The sequence below is a fragment of the Lathamus discolor genome, chromosome 10 (genome assembly GCF_037157495.1).
Source record: "Lathamus discolor isolate bLatDis1 chromosome 10, bLatDis1.hap1, whole genome shotgun sequence".
NCBI lineage: Eukaryota > Metazoa > Chordata > Aves > Psittaciformes > Psittacidae > Lathamus > Lathamus discolor.
The window spans coordinates 4,415,529-4,434,726 of NC_088893.1; the positions used below are offsets into that span (position 1 = coordinate 4,415,529).

At 41.4% G+C, this 19,198-nt stretch overlaps 1 protein-coding gene across 1 annotated transcript in view; it reads right to left on the minus strand.

The window, feature by feature from the left end:
* LCP2 (lymphocyte cytosolic protein 2) overlaps window positions 1-17,449 on the minus strand; it is a 31,002-nt gene extending 13,553 nt beyond the window's left edge. Inside the window, exons 1-5 of the mRNA XM_065690164.1 lie at window positions 17,117-17,449; window positions 14,422-14,484; window positions 10,788-10,834; window positions 1,346-1,411; window positions 67-98 (exon numbers count right to left, since the gene is read on the minus strand). Coding sequence (XP_065546236.1) covers window positions 67-98; window positions 1,346-1,411; window positions 10,788-10,834; window positions 14,422-14,484; window positions 17,117-17,194 — 286 coding nt within the window. The 5' untranslated portion in view covers window positions 17,195-17,449. The remainder of the gene's footprint in view (window positions 1-66; window positions 99-1,345; window positions 1,412-10,787; window positions 10,835-14,421; window positions 14,485-17,116) is intronic.
* Window positions 17,450-19,198: the final 1,749 nt, after the last annotated feature.

Here is a 19,198-nt window from a genome sequence, read left to right on the forward strand (position 1 = left end):
TTAAGTTAATATTTGAATATTTTAAGCACTTTTGTTGTTAGCGGCTCTTTGCCAGCTCACACTCACCTGGGGCTTCAGGACTTTTTTGTGTTTGGGCCCTACAACAAAGACAGATACAAAAAAAATTAAAGTCCTTCCATTTGCCATTCTTAAAAGTTTGAAGCATACTGAAACTGTTGTGAATAAAGGTAACAGCTTTAGCAGTACAATGAAGTTTGCATGGATGCGTTTAACTCTGCCCAAAATGCCAAAACCACACCGCTTTGTATTTCACGTACGGTATCCTAATGTAAGCTAAACTGTCTTGAAACAAATTCAAGTAACTGAGGTCAAGTGTTTAGAAACAAGGGGACTCAGAAAATAAGTCTACCAGGGGCCTCTGTGCTGAAAACTGAAACTTTCTTTCCTAATTCCGGTCAAGCTGCTGAAAGTCAAGTTCAGAAATATTTGTAGGCTTGCTAAATATTCTTATGGGTTTCAATTCTAGTTTTGAACTCCGGTAAATGCAAAGGTGTAAACTCATGTTATCAGCTGATGTAAAAACATGTGTTGAGTAGGCTTAGATGTTCATTACATATGAACATAAATTGTTCTTTTCTCATTCAATGTTCTTGCAAGTTTCTGCTCTTTTACCTATTGCAGGAATATTATGGAATCATAGAATCATAGAACAGTTAGGGCTGGAAAGGACCTCAAGATCATCCAGTTCCAACCCCCCTGCCATGGGCAGGGACACCTCACACTAAACCATGTCACCCAAGGCTCTGTCCAGCCTGGCCTTGAACACTGCCTGGGATGGAGCACTCACAACCTCCCTGGGCAACCCATTCCAGTGCCTCACCACCCTCACAGTAAAGAACTTCTTCCTTATATCCAATCTAAACTTCCCCTGTTTAAGTTTTAACCCGTTACCCCTTGTCCTATCCCTGCAGTCCCTAATGAAGAGTCCCTCCCCAGCATCCTTATAGGCTCCCTTCAGATTATATCCAAGAAGTTATAAAGTATTAAAAAGTGTAATGATGTATAGGAGTGCAAAATGCATTAATGATGACTTATTTATGCAGTAATGTGTGCCTAAGCTATTAGCATTCCTAAAGATTGATTGAACTCTGGTAGAAAACTGTATGAAATATATGTTACTTGGTTCCAGGCATGGCAGAAGTACCTAGGGTCTTTGTGGGCTCAGTCTTTGCTATTCTTAACAGACAACATTAACTAAACAGACTTGGATTTTATATCATTTCAGGCTATCCCTCTGACCCAGGTATTATCGATCAAATGGAGAACAGGTCAGAAAAGATAGATCTGAAAGCTTTGACAAGAGAAGCTGAATTGGTTTACTTACCATTTTGGAAGGAAAGAAAGCCTCCCTTCATTCCTATTTATTTCTTGGCTTAATTTACTTACAATTCTAGTTAAAAGAAAGACAAAAATTAGTTAGAAAAATATCCTTGAAACTTGTCATTTTCTGAGCTGCTTCCCCTCAATATTTGCCAAACTAAGAATATTGAATTGATCATTGTGCTGCAAAGTTGCACTACAGCATGCCCAATTGAAAACTGGGCTTTTTTTTTACAGAGACAAGCCTCCATGCTGCTGGGTCAAGTTTAAAAACAAACATTAAACCCAGCAAGCCTTAGATGCTCAGGGTGTGCTAGATGTCATGCACTAGAACACTGCTGCTTTGAATGATGGCAACCGCATTTGAGTTATTTTGCATGGAAAAGCAGATACTGCTTCAGGAAACAGCTTCAACCAAGCTGATGGTTGCAAAAGCAGGGTTACATGTCCCCTCTGTCTTCTGTATTATCCTGTCTCCCTCCCTCTACAAGATAACACCACCAAGATACACATAATCCGGAGTCCCTCTAATAAAGAAAGTACAAAGGTTGACTTAGTTCCATGTTATAACACATTTGCAGGGCAGGGCAGAAATATCATGGAATGTATAAAGACTACAGCTTTATGTCTACAGAGATTTTTCCAAGGCAATGTGCTTGTTGTCGTGCATGCGTTGTAGAGAGCAGTAGGGTGAGTGTCAACCGAGGAAATGCAATCCTGAGCACAATTCCAGTCAGGAACGTTTATCTCTGATTCCGATTCTGCTGCCATGCACAGCCAGCACAGACACTGGTACTGAGAGTTCTCTCATTGACTCTCCGAGAGCAGCGCTGAGGTTGCAGGACAGGCACCCCTGAGCTGAGTACTGGGAGCTGCCGCTCTGCCATTACTGGAGTTTGCCTCAATGCCTATTTTGTTTCAGACAATGTCTTTGTTTCAAAGAGAGCTTATGATCAGTCATGGGCTGATACTTCCTTCACTCGCTTTCTTTCTGAGTGATGCCCCACCAAGAAAGTCCCGTGACAGCCATAGGAAATTGGTTGCATACATCTGGTGAAAAATATCCCATTTGACTTCTAGCTTATATTATTTAGGTCTGTGTGAGACAGTAATAGTGGAAATAAAAGTAATATGAAAAAAACAGAATTCATTAATTCAACATGTCTGTCTCAGGTTCTAAATTCTGTACAATCTTAACTGCGTTGTTTGTTAGCACAGAATTCTTTTCCAAACATCTTATTTCGGGTCAATCACACTTCATCTCAGCATTGTAGAATCTGTGTTTATGGCCAGACACTCACCACTCTGTTCTGCTTTTCTTCTTCTTTCATGTCTTTTTTCAGTTACTCTGCAATAATAATCCCCTAAGTTTTTCCAAGTCACCTCATTTGTGTTTGCTTTCATGTCTGTTTTCTGGGCTGGGACTTAAGGAGGACAAGCTTTCTAGCAATCTAGTATTAAAACATCCTGAACCATGCTAAAATCTTTCTCTTATTTTGACCATCCCTTGTCTTGCCCTTGCTACTTCCCTAATACTTGCCTTACTGTAATTCAGATTAAACAATAAATTCAAGACATAAGGTTGCTCTGTTGCATTATGGAAAATTCTATGGCGAGAGATAAGGCTGCCTGCCAGAACAGGCAATTTCAGATCAGCATGGTCACGCTGTCAGAAAAGGGTGAAGAGTAATGTGAAGTTGAGGATTTGTACTTAAGGATCCAGGTATGAAAATAGAAAGGCAGAGGGAGGATATTTTACATTTTTCTTAAGACAGTACTTGGCACTTTTCTATTTGAAGCGAATATTGCTTCACTTGCCCCTTTGGAAATAAGCTTATGCACAAATGTTAATCATTTAAGAGGGATTACAGCTAAGTCTGACACTGTTACCCAAGCAAATTGTATAAAGCAAGAAAAACAGGCATATGCTTCATATGAGCACATAATGTATTCTTCTTTCCCATGCAATCAGCACTCCTCTGCATAAGAACTGTCCTGCTGCAGGTGGTAAGGAAGTTGCGGTGTAAATAATAAATTCCATGTGAAACACCAGGAAACATTCTGGGGTGAACAGTGCACTGAGTGTACCAGTGCTTTGGTGGAGAAGTGGATTACAGAACTGGTGTGTGGCTTGTTCTCTGGTGTGGAAGACATAGAGGAAGGATCTTTCGTAATACTGTGGGGGTTTTTCAGCTAAAGAAATGAAATGAAGATCACTGGCTTTAAAGCTAATCATTCTGGTTGTTCAGATTTCTGTGGATAAGAGTGAGACACGAGTGTTAGGAAGCTTTCTGGAACAACCATGGCCTGCCTGCTATGACCATTTACATCAACTGGGTTTTGAGGAAAACCAGAAAGGAGAATGTTACTCATCTTATTTTTGATGCCAAAACAATTAATTATTTGTTGCTTAAAGTAACAGTGTCTAATCTTCAAGTTTATTTGAAATGCTTCAAAGCAATGGCTTAGAGAGGTTGTTAGAAGAAATTAAAGTTAAGAAGGGTAATGCTTTGCAGGCAAGGTTATTACAGAAGTGGGTGCGCTGAGCAGCTGAGTTTGCAGCAGTGTGAGGAAGGAAGTGCCCAAACCACACTGCTTTCTGAGCCGGGGAGTGGGCGATAGGCGCCGATAAGGCAACAGCACTTGCAGAAAATGTTACTCAGACTTCTCTTTCTCTTTCTGCCTCCTCCACCTCATGCTTGGCTTCAGACTGGGAGGAAGATGAAAATCAGAAAAAGTGAAACCCAAACCCAGCCCCAAAGCAGGACTCTGACTTGGCTTTTGCTCACTGAGTGCAGACACTGTTGTGAATAGAATCTATTCTACAGGAAGGGGATAAAGGACTTAAGATGGGAGAGAAAAATGGAAGGCAAAGTCCTCTAGAGCCAGGAGGCTGCAGAGCTGCAGACTGAACACTGTCGAGAGCATAACTGGTGCTGAAGTCTTTGTCTTGGCCTTTGAGGAAAGTCTGCTGGGCAGATGCAATACTACTACATTAGCTTCACAACTGGATGAATGTCCATTATGTTCTAAACCTTTCAACAACCTTTAGCCTCCCAGCTGAGAGAGAATGTGTGCACACACATCCACCTCTGCCCATGGCATACCTTCTGGAAAGAGAGGGGCCCCACAGAGTGCTTACTTCTTACATTTGCACTTTGACTCTCCTGAAAGTAGAAAGACTTTCAGGCAGTGCCGTGTTTGTAGGGTCTGAATGTGTTCCCTTCAGAATTCAGCTCATTTCCCATGTTTGCACTGGCAGATGCAATTATCTGCTTTAGTGCAATGATGCTCTCTTTATGACTGAAAATTTTCACAAGTGCTATGGATATGCCACAGGTTTCCTGACCAAGGTGGAAGGTTTCCAGTCTCAGATTTGCCAGTGCCCTGCTGCTGAGGAGCTGAAGGGATCAGCAGCCTGTAGTAGTGCCTTGACTTACCGAAAACTTGGAAATGTTTTCTCTCACGATAGTAAGCAATAAGAGTGTCAGTGATTAAACTCAGTGCTCATATCATGATTCAGGTACTGGCCAACCACCAACGTTATTCTGAATGAGACCTTGGCTTTTTCTTGCTTATTGATTCTGATCACATCAAGTGAGGTGCATTCTGTTGAGTGTTCTTTAAAACATTTTGAAAGACTCCCATTTGTTAACCACAAGTATAAACCTTCATGACCTTATGTGACTGAAAATGATAATGAGCAATAACAAAACTCCATGTGCCCCTAAGCTTTTTGTCTCATTAGATTCATTATCAAAATGTTAATTGCACCATGATTAGGTCTGAGTTTCGTTTAGTGCTTAAGACAGAGATTCAGTGTCTGCTGTGTAATACGTACCATACCCCTTCCCTGTTTCACCAGTGCACCACTCTTTCAGGATGCAATGTGTTGTTTGTAAACCTTCAGGTATGTGTGTTAACCTAGTGGCTTTAATATTAACTTAGGTGGTTCTTCCATAAGATACAGCAAGTACAAGAGTAATATGAATGAGCTCAACAAAACCCGTAACACTATGGTTTTTAACAGGTTTTCATATTGTTACGTAATGTTACAAAAGTGTTAAGCACAGCATGTTTGAAGAAAGCAGGTTGTAACTGATAGCTAAGCTATTAATAACTGAAGAAATGGTTAGGTCTACCCTGATGCTCTGATTAGGTCATGCCCTGATGCTCTCTCTTACTTAGGATGACAGCTACATTCCTGACAACCCCATCTCTAAAGCTGATGGTCATGCCACAATTATTTATCTTAATTTCTCAGGGGGGAAAAGGACAAAAGGTAGGAACAAGATGTTCCTACTAATAGATTACTTATCCCAAATGTTGCTGGTCCATAAAGGTCTGTGGCAATGGGATAACGGCTGAATGTCTCCTGGGCCACAGATTTCCACTGAGTGAAATAGAGATAACCCTTTGTGGTCTGGAACCTGGAGACTGGGTTCCATCAGATGTTCAAAGCTTCGCCCTCAGTGCCATAGCAGATCTATGTAGGTCACTGGAACAGAAAGGCATGTATCTTTCCATGGAATGGCAACTATGCTTAAATTCTTATGACATATCCTTAATTTTCCATGAAGTGACGTGAAGGTGACACTCTGCGTGTTCAAACAGAAATGTATATATTCAAGTAGAAATACTGTGTGGTGGCATTTTCTGTGTAGCCAGAAGAAGCGCCTAGAGCTTTACAGCAGCCCCCGAATCTCTCTCCACTCCCACTTCCCTGTGTCTACCCAGAGCAGTTCAACTACAGCACGGAAATGGCAAAGACCACGTGGCTTTTCTCACCTCCCTCTTCTCCAAAGGAAAGGGTGAAGGTGGTGAGCGGGGCTGTAAACTGCCTTTTACTTTGGGACCTGGTGCCTCAGCTACAGTTTGATTCTATGTGCATGTAAGTGGGAATGAAAGCAAAGCTTCCATGTGGAGTCAAAATACAGCATTACGCAAAATGAACTTTTCTCTAAAACTCCTTTAACAGCAACATAAGAATCACAGAATCATAGAATCATAGAATAGTTAGGGTTGGAAAGGACCTCAAGATCATCCAGTTCCAACCCCCCTGCCATGGGCAGGGACACCTCACACTAAACCATCCCACACAAGGCTCCATCCAACCTGGCCTTGAACACCGCCAGGGATGGAGCACTCACAACCAGCCTGGGCAACCGATTCCAGTGCCTCATCACCCTAACAGGAAAGAATTTCCTCCTTAGATCCAATCTAAACTTCCCCTGTTTCAGTTTGAACCCGTTACCCCTTGTCCTGTCACTACAGTCCCTAATGAAGAGTCCCTCCCCAGCATCCCTATAGGCCCCCCCTTCAGGTACTGGAAGGCTGCTCTGAGGTCCCCACGCAGCCTTCTCTTCTCCAGGCTGAACAGCCCCAACTTCCTCAGCCTGTCTTCATACGGGAGGTGCTCCAGTCCCCTGATCATCCTCGTGGCCTCCTCTGGACTTGTTCCAGCAGTTCCATGTCCTTTTTATGTTGAGGACATATTTTATGTTAAGTGCAAGAGATCTCAGGCTTCCAAAGAGTGAGAGCACCATCACTGTAAATATTCTGAATGACAGTAAAACTTATTATTTTCTTCATTCAGTCTCCATTTTCCACCTCCACAAGATGTAATGCCCCAACAGACGTGGAAAAGGTTTCCTTAACTGTGCCAGTAAAAATCACCCGGTGTACAAGACTTCTTGCAGGCATACAAGAAAGGTAGGAGGTGACCCTAGACGAGAATGGGGATCCCTGCTGGGTACATGGACTGTGGAGTTTGTTATGATCCCTCAAGAAATCTGTGTACGGCCGCTGGATGTGCAGTGCCTCCTGTGCAGACTTCTTGTCCTTTAACTCTTTTGACTGCAAACGGGTTGCCAGAATAAAACTTGCAGGACTGTTTGGAGATGTCAACAACTTTTATATGGTATCCTTACATAGGTAAATGTTTTAGCAAAGCTTTCCATAGTCTGCAGCCCTTTTAATGGAGAGTTTTAAAGATTTTGTGAGGTATTTTAACTTTCAAAATAGTGTTTAAATCCTTTTTTCGTACTTAAAAATAAGCCCCAAGAAAGTTCATGGAGATGTGCACCTGTAACACAGCTGATGGAGATTAGCTCTCAAAAATTCTGTTAATAAGAACAGAAGATTGCAGGGGGGTTCTCTTACTTTCAGGAAATGGCCCATGATACTTCTGAGAATCATAGAATCCAAGACTGATCACAGTTGGAAGAGACCTTAAAGCTCATCCAGTTCCAACCCCTGCCACGGGCAGCAACAACTTCCACCGGAGCAGCTTGCTCCAAGCCCCTGTGTCCAACCTGGCCTTGAGCACTGCCAGGGATGGGGCAGCCACAGCTTCTCTGGGCACCCTGTGCCAGCGCCTCAGCACCCTCACAGGGAAGAGCTTCTGCCTAACAGCTCATCTCAGTCTCCCCTCGGGCAGGTTCAAGCCATTCCCCTTGGCCTGTCCCTACAGGCCCTTGTCCCAAGCCCCTCTCCAGGTTTCCTGCAGCCCCTTTAGGCCCTGGAGCTGCTCTCAGGTCTCCCCTTCAGGAGCCTTCTCTTCTCCAGGCTGCCCCAGCCCAGCTCTCTCAGCCTGGCTCCAGATCAGAGCTGCTCCAGCCTAGACACGTAAAGGTTCTTGTAAATGTCACAGAATCACCCCAAGTGATGACACATTTATATTTAACACTTACACAGTAGCTTTGCTCAAAAGTATACATTTAGTCAAACCACATACCAGGCTCAGGAGGTGTGGATGGATGGAGGCTGTGGTTTGCGAAGCAAACAGCAGTTGCAAGTGCTGGCTTGTGCACTCGGTACATGTAAGTCAGCAAAACACTGCTACAGTTACTGTAGAGCAATGGCTCTTGTACATGTACATTTTATTCCTGCCAATGGCTGCAGGTGTGACTCTTGCTATTTATATTAGTCATTTTTACAGAACATGCTCGGAATTCAGCACTGTTGTTAAGCATCAGACACTATGCAATATGCTAATGTGTATGTCAGCTTGCAGAAAACCTCTTCCTACTAGGTGAGGTTTGCATTATGATACGAAAGTAAGGTATGACTGTGTTGTAGTAGCAGTCAGCAGCAAGCACTTTGCACTTTGGGGAGAGTGTGGAGATTCTGAAGTGGTGAAATTAATGTTAAAAAATGGACAAGTTCTATTACTGATGAATTTTATTCTGCTGGGGTTTTTTGTTTGGTTTTGTTTTTAAATGCCAACCGCTTCTCTTTCATAGAATCATAGAATAGTTAGGGTTGGAAAGGACCTCAAGATCATCCAGTTCCAACCCCCCTGCCATGGGCAGGGACACCTCACACTAAACCATCCAACACAAGGCTTCATCCAACCTGGCCTTGAACACTGCCTGGGATGGAGCACTCACAACCTCCCTGGGCAACCCATTTAAGTGCCTCACCACCCTAACAGGAAAGAACTTCTTCCTTATATCCAATCTAAACTTCCCCTGTTTCAGTTTTAACCCATTACCCCTTGTCCTGTCACTACAGTCCCTGACGAAGAGTCCCTCTCCAGCATCCCTATAGGCCCCCTTCAGGTACTGGAAGGCTGCTATGAGGTCTCCACGCAGCCTTCTCTTCTCCAGGCTGAACAGCCCCAACTTCCTCAGCCTGTCTTCATACGGGAGGTGCTCCAGTCCCTGATCATCCTCGTGGCCTCCTCTGGACTTGTTCCAGCAGTTCCATGTCCCTTTTATGTTGAGGACACCAGAACTGCACACAATACTAAATTCCTGTGGCAAACAGTGGCATTGCACTGAGGACCCCACATAACATCAGCCTTGTCCCCTGTGCATTCACAATAGTCTAGTGAACTGCTTCCCTTTTGTAAGTGTGGGGAAAGTTGAGAACAAGGGCATTAGTTCCAGAACTTTCATTCAGATTGATGAATTTACTTAATCATTCAGTTCTTCAAGTCAGGCAGCAAGTTTAAGTCTTCTTTTAAAGCTCTTCATTTCAAGATCTTTTCTTGTTGAGAAGCCCAGATCTGACTAGAAAAGGCTCTCCACTTGCTGCTGGGCTGATACAAGGTAAGTGACTGTGAAAATCAAATTTCCAAACCATTTTTGAGGTATCAATAGATTAGATGAGGAGATAGGAGTAAATCCAGACTGTTAGATTTCATTTTGACTATTCACCTATGACATTAATATCTCTTGCATGTGTGGGTTTATTAGACCTTCCACTGACTGCTTGTGACTCAGAAATTTGAAAGCAAATCAGTTCTCAAAATCAGAAGCTCCAACAAGGAGAACATAAGGCACTTTTGCCAAACGCTGAGCCATTGGGGCATCTTCCTTTGTAGGAAGGTCTTTGATACTTCTGGGCCCACCAGCTAATACTCATACACCACCAATCACTATTGTGTGAAAGTACAGATACGATCTGAAGAAACGTGTAATGTCCTTGCATATCTGATCTGAATAGAGGTATCCTCCGGCCCTCAGATCTAGCCACCAGCTTACCCAGAAGCATGTGAATGTGACAGACCACACAGGTATTTCAGAATGTTTCAGTGCTCTTGGCCTCACCAAAACCTCTTACACAAGCTCTGATGCATCAGAAAAGGTGAAGCAGACTATATCTGATGTAGCAAAATTGAGATATGCATAGAGGGAGTGAGTCTGGAACTAGGAAAAGATCAGCAAGCCATGCTGGCATAACTTGAGTTCCTTTCTTCCTCCTTACTTTGTTTAGAAGACCATGAAGAGCTCCACATGTCCTATGGTTAGGAACCTCTCAATGTCCAGCTTAAATATGTACCAGAGAACTCATAGCAAAATAAAATCTTTTGATTTTCACCATAAAACATTAGAAGCAGCTGATTTCTCTGTTACTCAGTTTAACTTAGTGAGGTATTTGTCTTTGTAAGTAACTTCTTTAAAATTCCAGAAGCTATTCAGATAAATTAGGAACCTTTCCAAGGCCTGATCCACAAGAGCTCAGGGAAGCTGAACAATTGAACACCGAATCAAATGTTCCAGACTAGTTTATCTTTAATGCCTACCTACAGGAAAAGCACATTATGAAAATCACTTGAACTTCTCACCTGTTGTCTACATACGCGACTTTCTTTATTCCTTCGAGTTAAAGTTAACAGTTAAACACCAAACAGTTAAATCATACTTTAAAGGTAACACTTGCAAAAAAGTGTAACCTTTGTGTAGCTGCTGTCAGTCAAAGAATTTATGGATGAGTTGTTCTGAACATCCCCCAGACAATATTTCTGTATTGTATCATTGTGCTTGAGCAATCATGACAACCCTCCTTTCATTTTGGAGTAACTTTTCTTTCTTGGTACACCGCAATCAACAGGTCTCTATCTAATCACTTGGATATCATTTGCCCCGTATTTCCTATGAGTTTTCACTGCAGACCAGCTAAAATAATTGTTAGTGTTAAATTGGTTTGGCCTCACTTACGGCACTCGGAGTTTGGGAAACTTCTGAATGTCATTTTCAGTCATGTTCTGAAAAAGAAGCACATGGTACATGTCACTGAACTGTGCATGGAACCCCCTGCCACAACAGAAGTTTGCATATGCAAAATGAGGTATCAAGTCTCAACTGGTAGGAATAGCAAGGGCATAGAAAAGCAGTGTAAGATAACAGCCTGTCCATCTCATAGCTTGTAAGAGAAGTGAACCCATTGCCGTCAAAAATCCTCTCTCTCTTTTCTGGTTTTGTTGGATGTTGGTATTTATTTTATGTAGCTGTATAAAACCAGCTGGAGGTTAACAAACATCGTGTGGATTCAGTTACACACAAAGGACTTCAACAGAATAATTACATGTTTTAATGAGAGCTTGTTCTAATGACTGGCAAGGAGAGGTAAAATCTTAAACCAGCACTTCCCAGATGAGAGTGTTTGTTTCCCTGCAGATGAGCCATTCTTCCAGGATTAATGGGGTTCTGTGCAAAGTTAAAATCAGATCATTTGCTTTTCTGATTTGGGTTCTAATGCAGTTCTTTACCGATGGTGTAGAGTCACACTGACTTACAGGCAAGCTGCTTCTCAAAAGAACCGCAATCAAACCCTCTTCTGCAACAGCTTTCTCCTAGAGATTGTCAAGATGCTGAAGCTAAGGCAGGTGGACAGACAGTGACCCAAAGAATTCCAGCACTATTTTTAAGTCTTCTATTTTTTTTCTCCTTTTGTTCTCTTGCTTTCTGGATATTGTTTCATTGTACGTTACCATCACCTGGCATACAGGAAAACATATCCTTGAGATACTATAATTCATCTTGTTGGACAGTGTCAAACAATTGATAGAGAGCTACATCCTGGTAACTTCCTGTGCTACTGATTACGGTGTGAGCCCGACACCATGGTCTGCTTGAGCCCATCAGCAGTGGCATTCTTCCTGGCAACTGTGGAATTATGCTTCTCACAGAAAATACAAAAGGACAGAATACTTTAAATGCTCTTTTAAACGCTTGTAGTTTTAAGGCAATATGGAACAAAATGCCCTTTGTAAAGGGCTGTTCCTCGTAGGGAAGGCAAACTTCTACCATAGATTCTGCAAAAAATATGGTATTTAGGTGACTTCAGAAGCTAGATATATTGAATTCCTTTATGCCTGCATAGTGAAATCAGGCAAAGTCGTGCACAATTGCAAAGTTTCATGGTGAAACTGTAGATTTTAAAATAGAACAGCATTTGCTGGAGTTTTGTGCTAAGAACTGTATCTGTAGCATCACAGTACACGTAAAACCACATGTTCTAGTGGAGATATGGTTTGAAAACTCCTTGGACTTAAAAGCAGCCTTTGCAGCCTAACAGAAGTCTTTCTAGAAACTCTGTGTTTCTTCCCCCTTCAACCATAACACAGTGATTAGATCACAGGTTACTCCTGACCTGAAGCTGAGCTGCGCTAAGTCTCGAGAGCTTTGCTATGCTGCTGCAGAGAGGGTCAGCCCCTTTCTTCTTCCATTATGTTCAATGCTGAGTTTAGGACAGACTGTAGTCACTCACAAGCTTCACGCACTCGTAATAGTCTGGTTCTTTCTGTCTCACTGCCAACAGTAAGAGGTTTCTTATTCTGCATTGGTACACAATGCTACCAATGATTTTCAGCACAGAACTAATCCCACCTCTGGTTTCCAGCACTATTTTCCTCCGGGGATAGTTGCAGGAGTAAAACATAGAAAAATTGTACTCTCTTTTTTCTAAATTTAGAATTTTTGCTAAAGACCTTTTAAAGCCTCTCTCTAGAATTCTATTCTGGCAATAAAGCTGATAAAAGTTATCAGTTTAAACTCTCATGAAAGGGCTATGGTGCTACTTTACATATTAGAGAATTTCATTAGAATAAGTTACATGGAATCGCTGTGGTCTCCTTCTTACCACAGCTCAAATGGACTTTCCTTGTGGTAGCCTTGTAGTGGATACAGAAATGTGACTTTGAAACTAGGGTGTTCTGATGAATAAGACAGCAATACTGTTAAGTCAGGTTTACCAGATAGATCTGACAGCAGACAGAAAACCTGCAAACCCTCGGTCCGAACAGTTCCTTCCGTGCTACTGTAACCCGGCACTTTCCAATAACTTACAAAATGTAAAAAGCTATTTCTGAGAAAAACCATTCATACAGAGAAGTAATTGTTTTCTCGAGACTGCGCTGTACTCTAGAATGTTCCACTGAAAGTCTCCTTTGGGTCAGTTTCACAGGTGAGCCTTTTTATATAATGACAAGATAGATATTTTTATACAAATGACAAGTAGGTGAAGAGGTTAAAAGTTTAAGTCTCAGCAGAGGTGAGCAGCTGCTTACTTAATATAAAAGCATCCTTTGCATCTGCTAGGATGCTTCTGAAGAAATGCTGCACTCTGAAGCATGGTTTAGTGGTGGACTTGGCAGTCCTGGGATAAAGAGTGGACTTGACCTTAAAGGCCTTTTCCAACTCAGTCGATTCTATGATCCTATGTATTTAGAGAAACACTCTGGAAATACAAAATGATAGAAATCCCTTAGGAATCACACAGGTATTGTTCATCTTATTTGCACCTCACAAACTCCAGAATTTCATAATGCTTCCAGAGCCAGAACTCCCACTCCAACCACAGCTCCTTAGTGCTTGAGCTAAGGAGTAGCTCTTATAGGTTGGTAGGATAGATCCTGTGACAGTGACACACATCTGAATAATTCTGACTCCACCCAGTAAGAGTGAGGTGTCATATCCTGTTCCTGTGAAGGGTGCTTGAAAATGTGATGCTGTCAAAAAGCTTGATCCATTAGGACAAGTAAATGAACTATAAGGCTTTAGAAGAGGTGTGTGTAGCTTTTCCCACTTGCATTAATTGTACAGATGATCAAAATGACTACTTTGGGGGAAAACAGTATAGTTAACATTTGGAAACAAAATAAAAATAAAATACAAAATAAAATACAAAATAAAATAAAGTAACAATAAAGGCCTTTACACATCCTCATGGATGCATATTTAAGACCCCAAACGATTTGCTATGTTAATGGAAGTTGTCAGCTTTTCTGAAGTTAAGCCATGTTGTTGGTAAAGCCTGGAGCAATGTTGATTTAAACCCACTAGGACTTCTATTTTTAAACTATTACTTGGATTGCTGCTCTTTAAGTTCATCGATTTTGTATGTTTCTGTATACAAAATTTAAAGAAACCTAATTTAAAGTATATAAGCATGAAATAGTGATCACACTAGAAAGCCACTCATCCAGCCCACGTCTGTATCTTCTTTAGTAAGAGAGGACAATTAATAAGTGTGAGTTTTCTGTAGTTAGTATTTCAAAACAAGCACTTCCTATAAAGGAACAGATGAACTCAAGACAAGCTTGTGGTTTTATAACCTCCCTGTCAGTTTAAAAAGCACATAGATGCATATTAAACAACATGCTTGGGCTGCCAGCATTCTGTATGTAAAGGAAGATGGCCAGCTGATTTTAGCAAAGGTACTTACTTCTTGTATTTATACCTGAATAAGCACCTCGAGCCCAGCACTTTGCATCTGCTGATGCAAACTAAGAAGTTGAAACAACCACTTGGTGGGAATTTGACAGGAAGGAATTTTTACAGACCCACTTACCAGAAACCGTTGTCCATTTATGCTGTGCTTCCTCACGACTTTCTCACAGTCCTTATACTTTAACTGTCAACGACAAGAAGATGATTATTGCACCTTCATTTTAAGGATGGATGAAGACACTCAGGCATATCATTTTCTTTGAGTAGATGCTCCAAATCACCATTCCATATGCTACGGCCTGTCTAAATGGCTCATTTTTTCCTGTAAACATGGATTTTTAACAGAAAAATTCTGCGGTGGACTTGACAATTCCATCAACAGTTCATTTAGAAACATGTAACTCCTCACATTTAAAAAACACCTCACAGTTGCATGGCCCAAAAAGATATCTGGAAAACGGATAGTTGTGGTATTGGCAGTTGTGGAAAACAGGAAGCACAGCAAATACTTGGTAGCTTGGAATATGAAAGTCCTGATCCCCGTTTTTTAATCTATTGTGATCCAAAGCTTCCTCCTCTGGATAGACATGTTGCTTGTTAATCCTGGAAATTATCTGTAATATTTGGAAAGTTTTTCCACAGTATTCTGTTTTGTGGTCGTATTTAGGACAAGGACAGGCAGTTTAGAAGCTGATCACATGCATAATAAAATAAAGCTCCTGGTCCTACCAGGCAAAAATGTACCAGTAACTTGGAGGACTTAAATTAAGAGCAAACCAACAAGCCCCAACCCTAGCAACATTTAGCAAGACCTGACTCTTCAGTATTTCCAGTGGGTGTCTTCAGGGTTCTGGGTTTTTTCCTTTTGTTTGATCAGAAACAGCATGTGAGAACACTACTTGTATTTTTCACCTGGTTAGAATGACTTCTTCCTGTTCCAAGTTGATCAAGTCCATACCAGAAGGAACCCAAAGAGTGGGCAAAGTGACATTTTGGACCTTTCGGGCCTGAAGAATGGCTCTAGTCCTGCCTAAAACTTTAGTCAGGGAAAGTTAAGCAAACACATGGTCCTGTGCTGCTGCGATAATTCCCCTAAAGCAGAGAACATATTGGAGGGAGCATTATGTCCTTTCTTAGTTTTATCTTATTTATTCATTTTAAGGAATAATCTCTGAACTTGGTGTTATATGAGAGCAGGTCCTGAAAACATCTGAACAGCTGAGAGAATGGGTTTAGGACACTTCAGTTACGCACATGCAGAAACAGCCCAAACTCTGCTAAACACTTCAGGACACAGACTAAGACATTTGTGCAGACTGAGGACTTAAAGCTGCAAGTACTGTCTCTGTCAGTCAGTGAGTGTTGTCATGACGTTACCAGCACAAGTCTGTGCAGCAGTGAGCAACTGCCATACTTGGTAGAACACAACAGTGGTAGTGAGACCTAATCTCATGTGTAAAGTAATTGATGAAAAATACTGTTTAGCTATTAAAAATAGCTATTTTATTAACATAATACCAGTATGAACAGCTTTGCTTTTACATTTTACAGTGCATAGTATAAATTGGCAGAGGCTTAAAAGTTAACACACCAGATGCTACTACTCTTAAGTGTGAAGAATTCTTACTTGGCGGAAACTGAGGAACCTAAAATTAGAGGTTTTCAGGTAATTGGTAATTTCCAAACACAGGCGTTGTGTTTGAGCTGCTTGTCTTTATTAGCTGGTTTTGCATTCTAGGATCAAACTTGCCTCAGCTGCTCAAATAAAAACTCTCATAGAGTTATAGCAGCCATTGAAACAATGAGCTTGACATGATTTTAAAATGAAGCCCAAACTCTTACAGGCTTTTTAAGGCTGGTCTAGCAGCTCACTTGGAAATTAAGCACCTATGCTGGCAGTGCTTGAAAGTCTTCCCAAATCTTCCCAGATCCCCTTGATCTGAATGTTAAATTCCAGGCTGAAAGGTTTGGACTTTGCGAGGAGCATATTCAGCTGCAAGGGACACAGAACAGGCCCTGTCTCTGATCCTGAAGAATGAGGAGTTTACAGAGAACACACAGAAGTGAAACTAGTAAAATTGGCTCAGTTAGACGTTCCTGGGCAATCAGAGAGGTTTCAGCATTCCTGTATTGCCTTTCAGAGTATTTCTTCAGAGTGGAAACTTCTCTGCCTTTTAAAATGAAATTTATAGATAGTCACAAGTGAAATAGATGTCAAAAGAAACGGAAGTTCCCGCCTGGTCACACAAGGCAACATCAGAAAAAGCAACCAGAGGGGACAGCTGCTAACCTTGAACCACGAGCTTTGACCAAGAAGTTTTAGAAGGGGGAAGTCAAACCAAAGGGCAAAAAGTTTTTCCAACTGAGTCTAAAAAATGTGGAGTCCGCGTATCTACAACTGTGGAGCTCTTGCTGGGTTCTCGTGGATGTGCTTAGCAAAGACATTCAGAGGCACATTTGTGAACACTAAGCAACTTGAAGAAAACAAAACATCTGAAAATCATTGAAGAAGAGCTAAAAACTTGTACTTTTCACACATTAATGCCTTCTACAGTTGTTAATGTGTTATATCAACAATTGTTGTAGCAAAGTGTGTATTTTCTTGAAAAGCCACAGGTTTCTCTTATACCCAATTTCAAACACACTTTCAAGCTTCATTTATAGAATTTACTGGCCAGTTTAGTTGAGCTTCTTGTCAGCAATTTTGCTTTTGGTTTTGCAACAAGTTCTGCTCATTATAAAAATATGTAAATTTAGCACAATGTTGCAGCAGTTTGCTCCTCCATCACACAAAGACAAAGAACAGCTGAACTTACGGTCCTGAAGTAGTCTGCCAAGTTGTCTGGGTTCCAGGTAACCACGTCTGAACGGTACGGAATGTTCCTTAAATCCATGGTGAAGTTTTCTCCTCTAGGCAGCTAGAGAAGGTTCGAGCAGTACTGTCGGTGGAACAGCCATATATTCCTTGTGCGTGACCACCTCCAGCGTGTCCAGGAATCCCTTGCCTAATGCCCAGCTTCTTCCGTTTAAGAGCTGTTGTTTTTTTAAATGTAGGACTCCGTTGTTAGGAACTCAGAGAGATACGGCTTCCTCTGACACAAAATGGTCTCTTCTCAGAAAAGCTGTCAGCTCGTCAGCCTTACCACTTCCTCTGTCTGAACATAAATAAGTAAACAAGGAAGCACAGCAAAGCATTGAAAATGTTCTGCCTGCTGCACATGAGTAAGGTCCTATGGACTCTGTTTGCTTGTAGTTGCATACATCTATGTACACACTCCAGGGAGTATAAAAGTATTGGCATGTTACCTGTATAGACATTGGTTGTTGTGCAAGTCTAGCCCAGGCAAGCCCCCCTCCAAAGAAGAAAATGTTCACTTGAGAGAAGCTTCTTCAATTTGCCTCACTACCTGGAGTGTCACATCGTCTTTCTTTGATCTGTGCAGCAAGAAAGGGTAGTTGGAGCTGTGTATAACACGGTATGCATGAATTAGGGACGGAATTAGAGCCAGCATTCCTTCAAATAAGAAATTTCTTGGTGAAACTAAGAAATGGACAAGCTTAGATAAAAAATAATTATGTTAACATTGTTCCAGAGCTCCTTTATCCAGCTACCTCCAATGAGGATTTTTGTGTCTGAAAAAGAATCTACAGAACCATAATATCACCACAGGGACATATGATAGATTGCATCATGTAGAGGCACTTCAGGCACCAGCCTATCCCAGGTCCCCTTGGTAAGGCTCCATTTAGTAATGCCAAATGTGCCTGGTTTTTAAAAAAGCCACATTTTACTTCTCCTTATTCCTGACGTGGAGCTTCCTCCCACAGCTGCGTTGGTATGAATGCTTGGGGTCACTGTTCACAGCTGCTCCATTAGACTGCACCAAAAGTGGTATTTTGAGAGCTTCCTGTGTTAGTAAGAGTAGATGCACAGTACTGAAGCACTGGAAGGGAAAGTTTCTCTTCTTTCTAATGCATCACTCTCACTATTTCTAGTCACTGAAGACCTTTCAACCTTGGATCTGTAATTTGCAAGTGGATGGCATCCAAGTGCCTGTATTTGAGATCATATCTGCAGGTCCGTATAGTGTTGTACAGAAGAGTTTTCCTTTTGAACTTCAGAGTCTGATCTAAAGTACCTTACTTTTTCTGCGGAAATTTTGATAAATGATGGTAGCGGCATGGTATTTAAAGCTCTCTAAAACTAAACTGCTCTAACAGCTGTTATAAACTGTGTAGCATTTATCAAATACATGCTATAGCTGTGTTTTATGGGTTCTCATTTGAAATGACCTGTATGAATCATCTGAGGCACGTACTGACAGTATCAGAGAAATACCACCACCTTTTCACTGTAAATCTAGGTCTGGGGATTGAATAGGACTAAATTAACTTGTGACAAAGAATTCCCAAGGGAGAAGTTATTTTGCTGGTGCATTATCAGCAGTGCCAAAGGGGAGATTCCATAGCATACATCCGAGACACCCCCTTATACCCTCAACAGAGAAACAAGTTTCTTGCAGTGCAGAGACAGAAAGAAACCTCTGCTATAATTCCAGTATTTCCTTACATTCTAATCTAATTTCTACTCTAAATGAAGTGTAGCAGCTCTAATTTCAATTGTGCTATTCCTTATTTATACTGATATAAAACTAATTAGTCTGGTCAAAATTTAGTGAGATGATGGCATAGAATAACCATAGTATCATTTATTATGATGCTGAGATAGGAGAAAAGCAGTCGCCTTTAAAATCCATCTGCTAGTCTAGAGAGCAACCACCATGGAAGTCCTACCACATTGATTTAATTATTATTTGCTTGGATCCTGTTTGTCACTGAGTGCATTACAGCTACATGCATATTTCATGCACTTTGCAAAACCCAGCTGCACATGTATT